A 15,280-nucleotide genomic window follows, 5' to 3' on the forward strand; every position below is an offset into this window, starting at 1 on the left:
ATATCAGCATAAAATTCCTAGTCAGTGATGACACATGTATTTTCAAGGCAAGGTCTGTGTATTTGCCTTGCTCTCCAGGAATTTGAATGTCTTTACCTTTAAATGGAGTCTGATAAAAACTTGTATCTGGGAGAGTTGCTGTTTTCTGCTCTTCACATTAGATTGTGAGTTCAGTATAATAGGTAATTTGTCAGTTGTAACATTTTAGAATGATTGAAATTGCTAGATAACAGCATGAGGCTCCTGACTCTCTGTGTACGTAATTGATGGAAAACTGCACACCATGGATATAACATGTTTTTGTCACTGAGCTGTTTATGTAGCAGTTACTAATTTCACCTTTTCTGAATATGATTCTTGGTTTAAGTTATTAGCTCCCTTTTAGTATTCCATGAAAAAGTTCTGTCGTGGTTTTCTGATTGACTTAGCTGAGATATTAGTAAACAGGAGAGGCACAGGGCTCTGACACTGCAGGGTCATATTAATGTGACATTTTGTTGCTACAAAAACCAGTAAATCTCATCTGTTCCCAGTTGACAACCTTTGCTTTTTACTGGTGATGTCTAAGGAAGGCAGAAAGTTAACTTCTGAGCCTAAATTATTGGTATAGTTTAATTTGGTGGTGTTTAGATGTGCAAGTTCCTTGATCTATAAATTCCTTTAGAAGCCCTTTGTTACCTAAAGCAGTGTTATGTGTGCAGGATATAATAAATGTTTTTAGAAATTGTTTTCCTAAAGAAACATGTTTTGAATAGTATGTACAGTTCATTGTGCTAGATGGTAAAAAATTATAGATGTACGTACTCTTACCTTAAAAGGGCTCCAAGTTTTAGTAGCTGAGAAAGACACACAACTATAATTGTAATACACTGAGAGAATGCTCTGATGGATAGGAGTTTATGATCCCACCCTGTAGTCTCCATAATAGTAATAATGGGAGGTGCTCAGTAGTGGCTGCCTGTGTGCCAGGCCGTATGTTAAGTACATTGGATCTGTGAACTCATTTCACTCTTACGACAACCCTAGGATATCAGTACTGATCATGCCGTTTCACAAATGCGAGAACTGAGGTATAGAGGTTCAGTAACATCCTTCAATCACACAGCTGGTGATGACAGTCAGGATTTGAACATCAACAGTCCCATTTCTGAATCTGTGCTTTCCCACTGCACCTCTGAGTTTTCTTGAATCATGTCTCATAGGAAAGAGGCAATGGAGCCGTGTCATCATGTTAGCTGTTTATTGTAGCAGGCCCGGTTTCAGGAGTTTATTTCCCATCTGCGAGTAGGAACTTAGCTGATCATAAAGTGAATCTTGATCTTAGAAGGAGAAAATAATTTTTCTTTTCTTTTTTGGTCTCGTTTAGAAATCCTTTCTTTTTGGGGTGCTTGGGTGGCTCAATCGGTTAAGTGTCTGACTTTGGCTCAGGTCATGATCTCACGGTTCATGGGTTCAAGCCCTGAGTCGGGATCTGTGCTGAATGCTTGCTCAGAGCCTGGAGCCTCTTTTGGATTCTTTGTCTCCTTTTCTCTCTGCCCGTCCCCTACTCGTGCTCTGCTTCACTCTCTCTCTCAAAAATAAATAAATGTATTTTTGTAGAAGTGATTATGTCGTAGTAAAAGAGGAGAGGACAGTGGTAATTTGAGTTTGTTCTTTGCAGAGAGCTGTTTTGTCCTTTCTTGACCATGTCTTTTTCAGGTTTAGTATTGACATTTCACAAAGTGTTTTCGTATAGTTAGCAAGTCGGATTGTTACAACAGCTGTGAGGTGGGCCTGGTAGGTTTCGATATCCTGTATTTGAGGGAGCCGAGGCTGAAAGAAGTAAATTGGAAATAGGCAGATTTAGTACTTGACCTGTTCCCTTGTTTCTGGTTTCCTGCTCTTTATGTTATACCTTGTTAACCTCTTAATGAAGAGTGAGGTATCTTCAGTGTTTTCTGATGGGTATTTGGTATTTTTTGGCTTGCCTTTTGGATCATCTAATCTGTCAAGATTGAGTTGTATTTCAGAGGAGTGTTTTTTTAAAAACTCCAAAAATAGATCTCCACTCTTGAGAAACTGTTGCATAATACCATAAGCACACCATCAGTGTGCTGAGATAACTGTTTTTGTTTGTTCATGTTTAAGATCTCTTGGTCTTGCTGTGGCACCTCGGGTAAGATTTCTTCAGAAAATGCAGAAACAACCCCCCAAAGAATTGGTGGTGAGCCAAGATCACAAACAAATTGAGCCAAGGGCTCCCTCCCTCACCAGTGATGAAGTAGAAGAATTTAGAGCCTACTTCAATGAGAAAATGTCCATCCTTCAGAAAGGTGGGAAAAGACCAGAAGAGACAGAATACACACCGGGTAAGGGGATTAGTGATGAAGAGGAAGAAGAGAAGGAAGATGAGGAAGAAATGGAAGAGAAACTGGCAAAAGCAAAAGAGTCTCCACTTCAGTCTGTCCCTAGCACTGGGGAGTCCAAGGAAGCCCCTGGGCAGTTCTTAGACAGAGATGAGGACGAGGACGATGGACACGATGCTGATTTCTTTACAGTGAAGCGGCACAATGTGTTTGGGTTGGACCTTAAAGAGAATAAAACACCACAGGTAAGTTTATTCCCACTGGATGGTCTTCTGTTATTTCCCACCACTTCTTACTGTGTGTTGCTTGTGGCCTTTGGGGGGAACTCCGGGGGCAGGAGGGACTAGGAGAAATTTGTAGAATGACATTCTTTGAAGTGAAGGCTCCCTCTTTCTCCATATTTAAAGATGGAATAAGTGCCAGAGAATTCTCCTTGTTCATAACCTAGGGAACTCTAAGAATGCTGACGAATTTAATCTCATTTGCTGCTCTTCTGAGGCATGTTTTAAAAGTAGCCAGAGCCATGGTTATAACGGTAAGGAAGGCAGGTGATGGGGTTCTATGGTTTATAGCGTGACGATCCTTCACTGTGATTATTAACATACTACTTTCTGATTTAAATCATTACAAATATCCCTTACAGCAATTTAATCTCCCTAAGCATGGATTTAACTTGTAACGAGACATTTGCTTTGGGGCATCAACACAGGGTCTTAAATAGAAAGCCAGCACTCCTTTTTAAAGGCCACTTATGAAGGTTTGTTAAAAATTTCATGTAGATCCTTTGTTCCTCTATAGGTACCTGCTAGGAAAAATAAAAGAGAGAATTCAGATAAAGCATCTGTTTTATGGAGTGTCTGTAGGTGCGCGGTTAATGTGTTTCTCCTCCCCTTCCTTGGTCCCCTTCTTATTTTGCATGCATTTATTCTTCATCATTTCTTTAAAGTGAACTGAATTAAAAACTGAAGCTGAGCTCTAATTTTTAATAAACTCTAAGACTCACAGTGGAAATTCTAAATTTTGAACTGTGAAACTCAGGTGGTGTTTAAGTAACTAAATAAAAATCTTGGAAAGGTAGCAAACATCGTTATTGAGTACTTAACGTATAATTTGGTGTTTTCTGAACATTATCTCATTTGGTCCTTGAATAACCCTGTGAGGTAGGTACTGTCTCATTACACAGGTAAAGGGAAAAAACAACTGGGAGACAGAGACCGTAAGATAGTGATGTGCACTGTTTGTTGCTGGCATATCTGGAAATTGAGCCTAGGTATTCTAATGTTTTTGGTTAAGTGCGTGGATAATGATCTGGTTTTTGAAGTGTGATTTATTACTCTTTGTTATAGAATTGATACACTTTGTGTTGTATCTGATAAATCTGTGGTTAACCTAAGGCCACAAAGATTTCCTCCTATGTTTCCCTGGGAGGTTTTATAGTTTTAGTGCTTAAATTTAGGGCTAAAGTTTATTTTAGCTTAATTTTTGTGTATGGTGTGAGGGAAGGGTTAAGGTTCTTTTCTTTCTTTTCTTTTCTTTTTTTTTTAATTGGGGTCTAGTTGAACCAGTATCTTTGTTAAATAGTGCTTTCTCCATTCAGGAACCTTGTCCCCTTTGTCCAGGGTTATACGTAGGTCTCTTTGACTCTCGTCTCTGTTAGCCATCCTTTCGCCAGTAATACGCATCTTGATTAGCTTCATGGTAAATCTCAAATTAGGTAGTACAAGTCTTCGCACTTGATATTTAAACAAAATTTTGTTTTGGTTCTTTTTGGGCCACTGTATTTTCTTATAAGTTTTTGAACCAGCTGGTTAATTGGTACAAAAAAAACCCCTTATGTTATCTCCATTGAGATTTCATTGAAATGTTTAAATCTCTTTGGGGAGAATTGACATCTTGAGTTGTCTGATTCAGCAATACAGCATATTTTCCATTTATTTAGGCTTTTACTGTGTTTTAGTGTGGTTTTTTGATTTTAAGCATGTCTATCTTGCACATTTTTTTGTTAGATTCATCTTTATTTCATAGTTTTCAATGTTATTATAAATTATACTGTTAAAATACAAATTTCTAATCCTTTGTTTTCAGTATTTTTGTATGCTAGTCATTCCAAACTGACCCATTAGTTCTAGTGGCTTTATTTTGGGGGATTCTTTGGGATTTTCTCTGTAGATGGTAATGGGGTTTGTGAATAAAGATGGTTTCGTTTCTTCTTTCCAATCTGTGTACCTTTTATTTCATTTTCTTAATTATATTTTATGTTGAATAGCACTGGTGAGAGTGGCCATCGTTGTTCTTTTCCTCATCTGTGGGAGGGAAAACATTCAGTCTTTTATGATTATACCTGATGTTAGCTTTAAGTTTTGTGTAAATGCTTTTATCGGGGTGGGAAAGTTCCATTCCATTACTGGCTGGTTTAGTGCGTTTATCAAAATGGATGGTGAAAATTTTGTCACGTGCTTCCCCCCACCCCAGCTATTAGGTGAATATATACTTGTTCTGTTAACATACTGATTTTTTTAATGTTGAACCAACATTGAATTCCTTTGATAACCTTCACTTAGTCACGATGTGTTTTATCTATTGCAGGGTTTTGCTTTCTAATATTTTGTTAAGGATGTTTGTTTCTGTGTTTATGAGGGATATTGGCTTGTTTTCTTCTAATGACTTTGGGACTGTGACACATTTAAAAAACTTTTGATACATTTTGCCATACTATCCTATAGAGAGGTCACAGCCCTTGACCCTGGCCTTGTATGCCATTGCCCCTTTACTTACTTTAACAATGAATACTACCACGTTTTTACTATTTTGAAAAAAAAACAGTGAGAAATGTCTTACCATTTGAGTTTATCTTTTTTTTATTCTATTATTGAACATCATTTATTTCAGTTGTATAATTTCTGTGCTTGTCTTTTTCACTCCTTTTCCTGTGCTGTGATACTGGTCTTTTCTGTTGGTCTCCAAAAGTCCTTAAACATTCGTTGGTGTTCTTGGGTTTTTAAACTTTTTCTATTATCTTCTGTCACACAAAATTGTGTGTTGGCCTCCCTTCCTTACTGGATTCTGAATTCCTTGAAATCAATGTCTTACTGGCCAGTATGTACTCAGGGCCTGGTACAGTGTCTAGCTCCTGTTGAATTTCAAAGGTGTTCCATGAATGAATGAGTGATGTGCTGAATTTCTTATTCTTTCACTTTGATAATTTTATTTGCTGTGAATTAGATATAATTCATACCTGTGGGGTTTATTTTTGGAAACCTGTATTTTGAAACTATGTAAGATTTTAAAAATATGATTTATCTGATTGGCTTAAAATGATTCAAAAGGTATTGTTTAATTTTCTATAAGCATGAGCATAAATAACTTTCTTTTTTTTACTCATTAAATTATATGCCTGTGTAGGCCAAGCTTTGTAATTTAGGTAGTAAATAAAAGTATCTAATAGTAATGATGTAAAGTTCTAACCTAAGAATACATTTTCATGGTGTACTATAGGAAGTTCTATTTTTAAAATACCTACAGGATGTTTTTAAATGAAATAAATTGGAAGTGTATGACGTATGCATCAAACGTGAGGAATAGTTTGGGACGGCAGGATTTTGAGAGGCTGGAAAAGGAATGTTTTTCTCTTTCTTCCTGCACATTCCCTAGTGCTGTATACAGCTACAGTTGAAATTACTGGTTCTTTGGCTGAAATAGAAAGGCTTACTGCCTCCCCCCCGACCTAATCTTGCCAGCTTTACTTGTTATATGCCTTAAGGCTTTCAGAGTCAATGTTTACTTGCTCTCAGATTGTTACCATCTTTCTGGTTCTCCATCTTGTTTTTAAGGCATTTTGTTTTGCGTGTGATTTTTGCATCAGCATTTGCAGTCAGGTTTCTATTTTAGCCTTTGTTCTTACATGTTATATTTTAGTATTGAGTTGTACTCACTGCAGGCTGCTTTCTTCCTCTATTACCTAATTTTAAGGATAGACCTGATAAAAGAATACCAACCAAACCATACTCACAATGGAAATAATACTATTATTTACACATAAATGCTATATTCCCCTTGGGAGACTTAAGTACTTTTTCCAGACACGGTTGTCTTTGTTCACATATTTTTTGTTGCTCCTGTTTCATAATTGCTGTTAGGGACAACATACCAGACATGTAAGAGAACTGGTTTCATTCCTTCTATCACAGGCTGTTCTTTGTCCCGATTATCTTTCTTTCCTTTCTTGCCCCCTTGGAAAGTGGAGGAGATTTGTTGAATCAGTTATAGCTTGGAGCATCGGAGGGGACACATTGGGTTGCAGATGACATGGGATTTGTTTAATAATCATTGTCATTGATAAAATAATTTATTTGGTGTTTTATCATATACCAGATGCTTACAAGTTCTCATTTTGTCCTCGTAACAGGAAAGGCAGATGATGATATTTAAATTTCACAAAGCCTTTTAAATGACTTTTCCAAAGTTACAGTGGTGGAGTCAGTACTCAGAACCTATCTCTGATGCCAAATCACATTCTCCTGTCCTGTTGCCTACCATATGATTTGTATTTAGTTTACTTGATCTAAATGGGTGATGTCAGCATAACTGATAGCACGTTACATTTCTTTGTGCTACCCATTGTGTGCAGACACGTGGAATACAGAATTGGTACGTTTGCCTGTTTGGATCTGGGCATGAATGGAGAAGAGAGGTGCCGAGTGCAGGTGCAAGCAGTGTCTTCTGGAAGACTGCCCTGTCATAGTCCTTTTCTTTTTGACAGGATGAAGGCATTAGCAGAGAAATAGATTTCCTTAGCACTGGGGAGCAAATCAAGAGTGACAGGGAGGTAGAAAGCGTAGTCAGGGTGATCACACACCAGGGCAGTTAAGAGAAGGTTGGCTGACCTCCTGTCATCGGGAAGAAATCTGTGTTTTGGCTAGTTTTTTTTGGTATTGGCAAGAAGGTTGACTCTAAGGAAACACTGTTAGGAGTGTGAATATATAATTACAATGATGAATTTGAAAATGATTTTAAAACATTTCTTAAATATAAGAATGAAATCTCTAAGCATATACTTTTGTGTTTCTCATTTTATAATTGTTTAGGGAGGAGACTGATAGGTGGATTCCGTTTTTAGCTCAGCATTTGTCCTTTTACAGCCATCTAAACAGTAAACCTAGGTCAGTCTTAAGATTTGAATGATACTCATAGATAAGTCTTTGTTTATAGTAGAATCTATATTACGTTTACTTGGAGTCTTACATTTTTGCACAGAAATTCTTGGTGTTGCAAGAACTCGCTGCTGGTAAAACATAGATTAGCTAATATTATTATTTATAAGTATCCTCTTACAAAAATATTCTAAAATTCTGAATCAAGATTCATATATGGAAGCTCGGTTTTTCTGCCTCTTGTCTCTGTCTTTTCTGTTTCCTCTTCCTCCTCCTTCCCACTTGTCTTTTTTCCTTCTTTCTGGGAGCAGTTACTGAGTGCCTACCAGGTGCCAGGGACTGTGCTAGGTACTTAGTGAGTTTTAGAGGCTTATGACTTGAGTTAATATAGCTGATAATTAAACTAGAATTTCAGTAGAGAATCCCAGTTTTCTCTTCCTTTATTCGTTCATGCAACCAAATGTTTTAAAGCTCCCATATTGGCACTTGGGAGAGAAGATGGCCCCAGGGGCAATTGTACCTTAAATAACAGATAGGTGTTAATATGAGCTGGTAAAGCACTCTCAGCAAAGAGTACAGAGTGAGAAAGACCATGCCACAAGAAAGTATGTGTTTAGTTTGAGAAACTATTTCTGGTATGATGTTCTGTAGTTAAACTTTCTGAACCTTAGTGTGTGTCTGTAAAATGGGTCCAATAACAATGTCTACTTTGCAGAGTTATGATTAGAAATAGAAAGCACCCAGCACAGTTGTGTATGTAGAAGAAGAGTGTTAACATTAGCTATGATTTCCAGCTGATAAAGTATAATAGGCATGTACAGATAAGGGCGTGATACAGTTTTGCCAGTGCCATGGCCAGGCAGTGTCTGAGGGAGTTGCTGGGGAAAATAAGGCCTTTGTCTGAATCAGGACCAGTTGTAGAAAGAAAAAGTGATGCACTTCATTTACTTCAGGTGTTATATTAGGAAACCAGTTTGCTTTTATGATTATAGCCTAGTGGATAGAGCATTTTTAACATTCTCAGTCTTGTGCATTGATCTGGACAGTGCTAAACCCTACACTAATATCACAGGTACAGTCAACATCACAGCCAAATATTTATGGAGAGTTTATAATTTGATATAATCAGGCTATATTAGGCAGTGCCTTGTAGAAATGGATTTATTGCTTATAAATAGAACTAAAAGTGGTTTAACAGTAGGTATTTCATGTGTAATCATTAAATAAAATTATTGTATTAATTTCCTGGGTGGAGTTCTCTGTCCAGTTACCTGGCAGTACTCTTGTGGATATCAGTGCTGTGCAGTGTATTTCTAGAAGATACTATGTAGGAGATATTGGGATATGGATTTTACTTATATTTAAAGAATGCTGATTTAAATGGACATTAGAGGAAGTATTGTCGTTGTTTGGGGAATGATTGGGCATGCTGATGAACTGTTGCAGGAGAGTGCTGGTTTAGCTGTTTTTTATCCCCATAATTATTTGATTTAACATGGGAATGAACTATGGTAGCTTATTTCCCGAAATTTCTTGCAGACAACTCAGTTTTTGTAAAAGAAATGTCAGTAAGTGATGAGTATCTATTAGTTTTCTGTAATCTGTCATGCACTTTGATTATCGTGTATCATATACTAAACTCTTGCCACAGTCTTATGCAGTATTGCCCCCATTTTGCAGGTTAAGAAACAGAGACTTTGAAAGGGTCAATTGCTTGCCCAGTGTTGCAGAATTAGTGAAGTGGCATAACTGGAATTTGTACCTATGCCCACCTGACACAAGCCTCAGTGTAATTGTGCTTTGTTTTGATTCTTGGCAGTTCTACATTTAGGAGTTTCTTTTAGAGTTCATTTTTACTGCCTACTAGCACTGCAACTGTTCTTCTGCAGCCCATTACTGCATCAGACTTGGCTTGGATAAGCCTCATAATTGGTCCCCACTGTTTTCCCATCATCTTCCTGCAGACCTCAGTCAGGTTAGTATTTTTTTCATGTGGTTGGCCTTCCATGCTTCCCTTAAGTTCATCCTTTAAACTGGGCTTCCTAAACTTGCCATGCCCCTCTCCCCCCTGCCCCCTGCCCCCCTGCCCCACTGCACCACCAACCCATTCTTTCCTGTGTGAGTTTCCACTCACACTGAAGACTCTGACCACTCCAGCATTTCACATCTTAGCTACTCTTCTAGATTCATTGCTGATCATGCCTCTTCTTGAAGCCTGCCTTTACTTCTTCTTGTCATGGACATCTGGATTCTGATTGTCTGGTTAACTAGTCTTTCTCTTTTTGGCATTTCATAATATACCTCCATGAATGTCCTAATTTCTATTTGTTCTGTACTGGGTGACCACTGAGGTTGCCATAACCTATGTGTGCAGGGGTCTTATATAACGCTTAGTTGAATGAGACAGAAGGGAGAGCTCTTTAAAACCTGGGAGTCAAGATTACTGTACCCTCACTTTGGATACTGTGAAGTGGAACAATGGTGGGATGACCTTCATTGTTGAGTAGTCTAGATAGAGTTGGTATATGTGTCTCTTGGCTTCCTACAGGTGCTTTTTCTTTGTCTTATTTCCTGTTTTTAATTCTTTAATTGCAATTCAAACTTCATTCCAATTCAAAAGGAATAGTTATTGTGTGACTTGAAAGTGAGATGTACATACTGAATTATATATACAAATATATATTTCCTTCTTTCCCTATTTGAGTTTTTTATGCATATGATTTCCTGAAGATGTAAATTGACAATGGAAAACTAAAAGCTTTTGGCTTGATGTTTATTCTTTCACATGCTGAATCATTATCAAAATATTTTGACTTTTCCCTTCATTTCCTGCTTTTATACATCCTCAGTGTTTAAAGCATCTGCTGGCTACTGAATTTTCTAGTGAATTAATTTTATAGCCTAATTTTTAGAAACTTTATTCAATCAAGGTATGTTTATCTTTGCTTTAAAGTGAAGGTAATGAAAGAAATGTGAAATAGGACAGGCTATTTAAAAAATTTTTTGTTTTAATGTTTTTATTTATTTTTGAAGGGAGAGAGACAGAGCATGATCAGAGAGAGGGAGACATAGAATTTGAAGCAGGCTCCAGGCTCTAAGCTGTGAGCACAGAGCCCGATGCAGGGCTCGAACTCATGAACTGTGAGATCATGACCTGAGCCAGAGTCGGACACTTAACCGATTGAGCCACCCAGGCGCCCCTAGGACAGGTTATTTTTAAGGGCCGTGTAAGTTGCCCTTGAGCTTGATTGTTAGGATAATCAGAAATAAGGAGCTTTTCAGTCATCAACACGTGCTTATTTATATTTATAGCTCCAACAAATATAACTGAAGAGTGTTTAGGCTAATATGGCAGGTACTTTGGTTATGAACAGGTTTCCAAATGCTGTTTGTAAGACCCTTTGTTCTTAAAGTCATAGTAATCAATATATGTCTACCTCCCTTAAGCTTTTTGACAGGAGGGCTGTGTTTGTGGAGGCACTGGATTGTACTCAACATACTATTCACCTCGCAAATTTGTTGGAACAGATTTCCGTTTTACTTCGTTCTGTTCAATGTATGTTTTTGGAACAGCTTCAAAGGTACATGACAAATCTTAAGTCCAAGGCAGCAGCTGAAACAGTGCCATTTATTGGTGACAGGCAGAGTTAAATCACGTTTGCTTTGATGTGAAGCTTTGCCATGAAAGTTTGCATTTCAGGTGAAATGGAGGCTTATTAAATGAACGAATACTTAATGAACACCTCCTAGTAAGCACCAGGTGTTGACAACATTAATAACATTTCCTTGTCCTCATGGAGCTTAAATTGTAGTGGGGGAAGCTGCACAAAAAAAGAAGTGCGTGTGTTGTGGGAAAAATGAAGCAGAGTAAGGGGGAGGCAGGGTTGGGGTGTGTGTGGAGTATTGCAGTTGAACATGTAATACCCAGAGGCCCCTCCCCGGGAGTACGTAGGGCACTCTTCTGCCATTGCTGGCTTAAGACCTTGATTGGTTTTTGAGCCCTGAAAATGTTGTTGTGCTCCCTCCATCCATGTGTAATTTGAAAGAAAAGTTGTACTAAATTTTAAAGCAGTGGAAGTCCTTAAGTTCTGATTTTTTCCATTTTGACTAGTTTATTGCTTTTGTTGAAATATATTATTTCATACACATCTTCAAGTACTCCAGCTTGGCTGGTGCCCTGAGCATGTGTGTAATTTGCTGGTTGGTTAATGGAGCCTGGGAGCTAGACTGGGTAAAGGGAATGTAAAGAGAATTCAGACCCTCTGGGAGCCCATGCTAGCAAGTTAATTGGCCAGAGCCAGTGACACTTCAGTAAAGTTCAGTGGGAACACGGATGCCTGTATGTTAAGAAAGGCCAGTTTTTTTCAGTGACAGTAAAATCTAAGTATAAACTGTATGTAGTTGACATTAGAAACCAAAACCAAAAGTGTCAGCCTTTTTACCAGCAAAATGAATTTATTCAGGAATTTATTCAGATTATTGCAACACAGGATAAACTATGATGAAGCGTAGGCAAATCCAGAGAGCAGGGGAGAGGGAAAGGAGGAAGTTGGGAGGGGTTTCCAAGTGATGCTGGCTTCTCATTGGCTGAGTGTGTTGGTTTCTCATTGGCTGGGCTGTTGCTGGGCCAGGAGAACTTCTTCCTTCTTCCTGATTGGACATGTAAAATCAGCTTCCTCTGGTTGGGGGTGTGATTGGTGATGCTGGAGTGCTCCCCTTTCAGGGCTCTCTGACTCCTGTTCACAGCACTTCTGAGAGTGAGGTTGTCCTACCGACTTCATGATGGCTTACATTTTAAAAGTTTTCGGGGCACTAATTCCCAAGCTATGTTTTCTCAAGGACTAGGCCTTTAATTTCCAATTCATCTAATTTTACAAAACATTAAAGAAAAACTACTAGAGTAAAACGCACCTCTCTTTGTTTTCTGGCTCTAGCTCTACCATTTTTGCTGCCTTTTCTTTGGGTTGGATTGTTTTAATTTTGGAGGATAGAGTATCCCGGTGTTTTTTTCTTTTTTTTTTCCACCTTGTTGGAAAAAGCTGTTTATATGGTCATCATAGAATGCTGTGGGGATATTTGTGTATGTGTGTAACGAATGATGCTTAGTGAATGGAACATAGAATTTGCCATTTCGAAAATTGTGCAGTTTCTCTTTAACCCTTCCCTGCCTTTTGGGTCCTTTTTGATGAGTGGAATTTGATCCTGTGAGGGACACTGCCACACCTGCAGTATGAGGGTTCCTCAACCCTCTTTGGTGCTTAGTTCCCTGTTTAAATTGTGCGCTTACCCCTTCAAGGAAGGAAGGAAGGAAGGTTGAGAGGAAGAACTGGTAAGTAGGTTTTTGGTAGGCGCTTTGACTGTAAAAGGAATGTGTAGCCAGATGAATCTCCTTGAGAGCAGGTTGCACTTTTTGCTTGTTGTTGCACCGTCTGCAGCATCTTTCATACAGCAGACACCTAGCACTTGTTTGTAGTTTAGGGTCGTTTTCTTTCAGTGAGTCTCTCCTGCTGCATTCATCAACAGCACTTTCATCCCTAGTATCAAAATAAAGCAATAATATAGCTAGCTCTTCCTGAATAAGTCGTGATTGGAAACATCTACAATGAAGTTTTAGTAAATTGAATTTTGGAATTTTTATTTATTTTTAAAGTCAGGAGTGTTTGTTATAGGACAGAAAGTTTATCTCTGTTAAGCAAGTAGCAGATCATCAATCTCTGGACATTGCTACTCCCGGAAGGCTGTTGCTATTTTTGGTTTGTTTTCCTTTCTTTTCTTCTTGTTGCTTGCCTGCTGGCTGTTAGAATAAAGGTGACAGACGGTCCTGATACAGTGTTGGACAGAGAATCTGCTGGTTTTTGTTTGGCATTATAAATGATTGAAAACAGACTGACATTTTGTTACAGGTTAATAAAGCCAACACAGTAGTGATTATTACAGTGCATTAATTTTAAACTCTAGAAACAAGTGCCTTAGTAAATGTTCCTGGAATATATGAAGAAAATCCTAAGCATTTGGCACACGTAAGATAGGCATCACATATTGCAACTTTTCGGAGAGCACTTAAAGGATGCTGCTCCTGTTTTCATGGATAATCTTTCTTGATGCAGTTTTCATTACTGTTGGTCAGCTTCCTCCCCTTCCCTCACATTGGTGGAGCAAATGAATCACTTAATTTCTTAGTAGCAGTTACTATAAAGCCTACTTCCAAATAATTTCTAAGTTTGTTTTCTAAATTAAAAAGGCATATTTCCTGTTACATCTTTTGAGTATTTATGATTAGAATAATTCTGCCACCTGCACATATTTTCATATCTGCTGGTTTTTGTTATGGAGAGCAACAGAGTAGAGGAATGCTTTCTTCCTTGCTATGATTCCTAATTTTGGAAGGTACATTAATTTCAGAATGTTTGATATGGGAAATAGTTACAGAGTTCAAAACACTTAGTAAAAACTTGCTAGATAATGTTCTCTCCTGTGGTTTGGTTCAGCATTGTTTTATTTCCTTTGCATCTCCTGATCTATGTAGACTTTTTTCTAGCTGCTGACAACATGTCCATAAAGTAGAACTTTACACATCAAAGACTAGGTAAAGTTCTGTTAGGCTATCTCTACTCCCCACCCACATCTTCTGAGAATGACTTTTTTTTTTTAAGAAATCTGAAAAGCTGGCTTTTAGTGACTCTTATTTCTCCTTAGTATTTTCTATTGAGTGTTGTTAGTTGACTCAATTTGAAGCACACTTAGTAATGTGTGTTAATAACTATTGATCCATTTCATTTAATACCTTGAACTATTGTTTTTTTAATGGGCATTTTTAGAAATAATACTCTATTTTTAACTTTTTCCCTTCCATGAAAAGGAGGGAGAAAGTATCTTATTGCCAAAAAATATGCTATCAGGCAGGCTTCAGGACACTATTTGGTTTCCAGCCTGAATACTAATACCATTTAGCCAACCAGATTTATAATGGGTTTATAATGATAGGATTAGATACGGGGTAGTGGGTTAATTCTCCTCTCTCCCTTTCCCCACCTCCCATTAACTAGCTCTCTTATGTGGTGGAAATTACAGATTCGTTTGGCTCTTATTTACTGAAGAGAGAAAAACAAGTTATTTCTAGGTTTCAAGAACTGTGGAGAGTCTGAAATGCCACTCTACTTGCAGATTAACAAGTAAGCTTGCCACATTTTGATTTATGTTGCTAGACAATTCATGGCACAGTCAGCTGTAGGAGCTTCAAGTTTGCATTGGTTTTCTTGCTTTTAAATTCCATAGGGACCATGTGCATGTGATGCCAGCTGGGTGCCATCCACAGAGTAGGTTTGTGTGAGAGCTGAGGAACTTCCATCTTGGAAGAGGGCCGCTAGCAAACCTGCCTAGCCTTTGCCCACAGGAAACACTACTTTTATTAACCTGTCCTGGAACGAATCTGTTCACTGCCCTTGAGGGAAATATTGTTTTTATCTTCTAAGGCTGTCTGCTCTGTTGACATCCTTGAAAACATAATCTGGAAGACTAATGGATAGAAGATGGGCAGAAACATGAGAGACCCATGGATGGTTGTCTCCTAAAGCTAGATAGCAGCAAAAAGTCAGAACTGTTTCTATCTGTCTTTTTGTTGTGGTCTGCTTTTCCCCAGTGCGAATGTAGAAAAACTACTCCCATTTAAATAATCAACATGAATTCCAGAGACACATAGATTCCTCCTTGTGAAAACTGTTAATTTTGTTTGATAAGGCCCTAAAATAGTGGGGAATTACTTTTGCTGAAACTGAGTCAGTGCTC

At 38.1% G+C, this 15,280-nt stretch overlaps 1 protein-coding gene across 1 annotated transcript in view; it reads left to right on the top strand.

Moving 5' to 3' along the window:
• The window catches only part of DDX10 (DEAD-box helicase 10), a 281,164-nt gene that overhangs the window by 51,082 nt on the left and 214,802 nt on the right, over positions 1–15,280 (top strand). Inside the window, exon 13 of the mRNA XM_047879029.1 lies at positions 2,128–2,590. Coding sequence (XP_047734985.1) covers positions 2,128–2,590 — 463 coding nt within the window. The remainder of the gene's footprint in view (positions 1–2,127; positions 2,591–15,280) is intronic.

This window comes from Prionailurus viverrinus, chromosome D1 (genome assembly GCF_022837055.1).
Source record: "Prionailurus viverrinus isolate Anna chromosome D1, UM_Priviv_1.0, whole genome shotgun sequence".
Lineage (NCBI taxonomy): Eukaryota > Metazoa > Chordata > Mammalia > Carnivora > Felidae > Prionailurus > Prionailurus viverrinus.